At 34.2% G+C, this 2,719-nt stretch overlaps 1 protein-coding gene across 1 annotated transcript; it reads right to left on the reverse strand.

Moving 5' to 3' along the window:
- Window positions 1–906: 906 nt before the first annotated feature.
- LOC143193698 (uncharacterized) lies at window positions 907–1,490 on the reverse strand. The gene is made up of 2 exons (XM_076400012.1): window positions 1,416–1,490; window positions 907–1,326 (listed from the first exon to the last, which is right to left on the reverse strand). The coding sequence occupies exons 1-2, from the start codon at window positions 1,432–1,434 to the stop codon at window positions 989–991; spliced, it is 357 nt and encodes a 118-aa protein (XP_076256127.1). The 5' UTR covers window positions 1,435–1,490; the 3' UTR covers window positions 907–988.
- Between the last annotated feature and the right edge of the window lie 1,229 nt (window positions 1,491–2,719).

Genomic DNA, 2,719 nt, shown 5'->3' on the forward strand with positions numbered 1-2,719 from the left:
TTGAATTAATAGTTTGTTTGACATTATCAAGCACATGTCCTCAATTGAAATCAATGCTTCATTGTAAATTTCTTCACTGATTTGTATATTTGGATTTCCCATTCTATTCCGTATTTGATACAAAATATCATCACACATATAATCTTTGTACTTCATCCACAAATCAATTGGGTTTGATGGGAAGCATGTAGATATGATTATAGAAAACAATGTTCGTATTTGATGAGCATGTGATGATATTACAGCATCATTGAGAGTTTGATCCCAATGAGCGTCATTTTCAAGCAATTGCAAACGTTGACAGGCTTCTCTGTAGGATCCACACAATTCACCATCAACAGTTCGTAACTGTTGGAATGATGTTGGGCCACGTACATTGACTAATAGCAGTCGTAATAATTAATCTTTGATAAAATGGGTGAATATGGAACAATCCAACGATTATCTATTTCAATATCTTGTTGATTTAATTTGACAATTGTTGATTTTCCATTGTCTGCTGTCGATCTGCGACGATACAATGGATAACCGTCATTACCAGTAATTGTTTCCGATATTAATGTCCGTGGATATCGTTTTGAACATTTACCATCATCATACACGGTGAATTTTGATTAAGAGTTCCACAGGGACCATGTATCATGTTTTTGATAACTACCTCATGCAATCCAGGATCTACTTGTATATTAGGGATTTCAGCTGATATCACTGCATCAACTTCATTTGGCCTTATCTTTTCAACCAACCAAATCAAAATGTGTGCATGTGGCAATCCTCGTTTCTGCCACTTCACAGAATACATCCAGCAGCGTGTCTCACCAAACACATTATGTTTTACGATGAAATTCATTAAAGATTTCAACTTTTGTCTAAAGACTCTGGCTGTAATATCATGACGATCAATGGGTGATTGCTCAGGGAATAACTCCTGCTTAATTTCTATCCATTGCGGATTGCATGTAAATGTGATGAACAAATCTGCTGTACCCTAATGACGAACATACGACATGGCATCTTGAGCATATTCGTGCATATGCCGAGGGCTTCCGATGTATGTTGCTGGAAGAATAGTCATCCGACCGACATTCTGTTCATTTCCATCAGTATTAATCGCATCTCGAAGGTGAATATACTCTTCAGATCGGAGTTTGGTTTGATTCAACCTGATGAATGTTAATCTATCCGTTTCAATTTTAACATACATGTCAACAACATATTTGTGATATAATCGCCGACATTTCAATATGTGATTATCTTCATTTTCCCGAATCATTAGGCGGTATGAATAATAGTTCATTGAACTGACTTTTTTGTTGGTTTCAGAACCTGTAAATAGATTTTGTTTTAATAACATTTAAATACATAATATAGTGACTGAGATATTATCGCCATAGCTAAACTAATATTTTAGTTACCTGTAATGGGATTTATCATTTTTATTGATAAATCGTAGCCATCTTCACCTTGCCAAAAAATAATGGGATATTGCAGTGCATCATATGAGCGGTGTGTTTCCTTTATACGTTGTAATTGATCATTTCGACGATGTAAAACAATATCACGGGATTCCAAATTTTCTCCAACTACAACGATAGCAACTTCATCAATAGTTGGTGCATTAAAACGTCTTGTATGTTGACCTGCAGGTGTTTTATCAGCTCTGATTATAATTTTGTGATTATCGGATGGCATCAGATCCAGGGCAGTTTTAAACAATATAATCAATTGATTGTGTTGATGAAATAAAGTTTGTAATTGTTCTACAATAGACCTCTTTACTAAATTGTTATGTGCACAACGCAGATCAATTTCTTGTGGTGAATTGCCCATAAAATAAATTTGCAGGAATTTGTTGTCGCTATCTGATACTGGTAACAGTGAACCTGCTCTGTGATATATTTGCCCTTGTATCTGTAAATAAAAAAAATATTATGGTGTGGTATAAATTAATGGATTGTCAGTGATCAAACTTAAACAATATTTGATCTTAAAAAGTATATATTTAGTTTTAACTAATATCTATCAAATATAAAATATAATAAAAGTGTCACTGAAACTGAATCACCATATAATATGATGACTAAGTGATATATTTCGTAATGATTAAGAAATTGAAGATTAGTAACACATCTTAACTTTGGTGACAGAAAATTTTGTTCGCTAAAATAATTATGAGTAACTGCTATAATACATACCTTGAAAGTTGGCATAAAATTTTCCCGAACTGCATTTGTTGCCCCAAATGAAGTCATTTGAAAGCAATTGTTATATTGTTGGATATGTGTCAAAAAGTGTATAGAATCTGTTCCTATTCCTGAAACCAATGAGTACAATGGTTCTGGTGGTGGATCCAATGGTATCAATTTCACTTTACCATTTGCGCAACACAATCCATTGGCTTCGTTTTTGTATTTTAATGCCTTACAGTGTGAGCAAACCAAGTTCATAGAACCAATAACAACACATTGGTAGTTACTGTAGTCAATTGACACATCGTAACTGAAAGCAGCTCGATTCAAACTTGCGCGATTATTAGTTGAATGTCGCGCTCGCGCTTCACGCGTTTGTGATATCCGAATTCTTTCATGTTCATTTCCGTCGTCACGTTCTTGTGCAGTACGATTAGATCGGTAATTAGCTTGGTTTATAGCATTTCTGGTTCTTCTACCTAAATTGCTTCGTCTTATAGGAGGCATATCAAATATAAATTATTTTTTCA

Source organism: Rhynchophorus ferrugineus, unplaced genomic scaffold (assembly GCF_030347505.1).
Source record: "Rhynchophorus ferrugineus isolate W39M unplaced genomic scaffold, kcgeb_rfMv2 rfM3, whole genome shotgun sequence".
NCBI classification, from domain to species: domain Eukaryota; kingdom Metazoa; phylum Arthropoda; class Insecta; order Coleoptera; family Curculionidae; genus Rhynchophorus; species Rhynchophorus ferrugineus.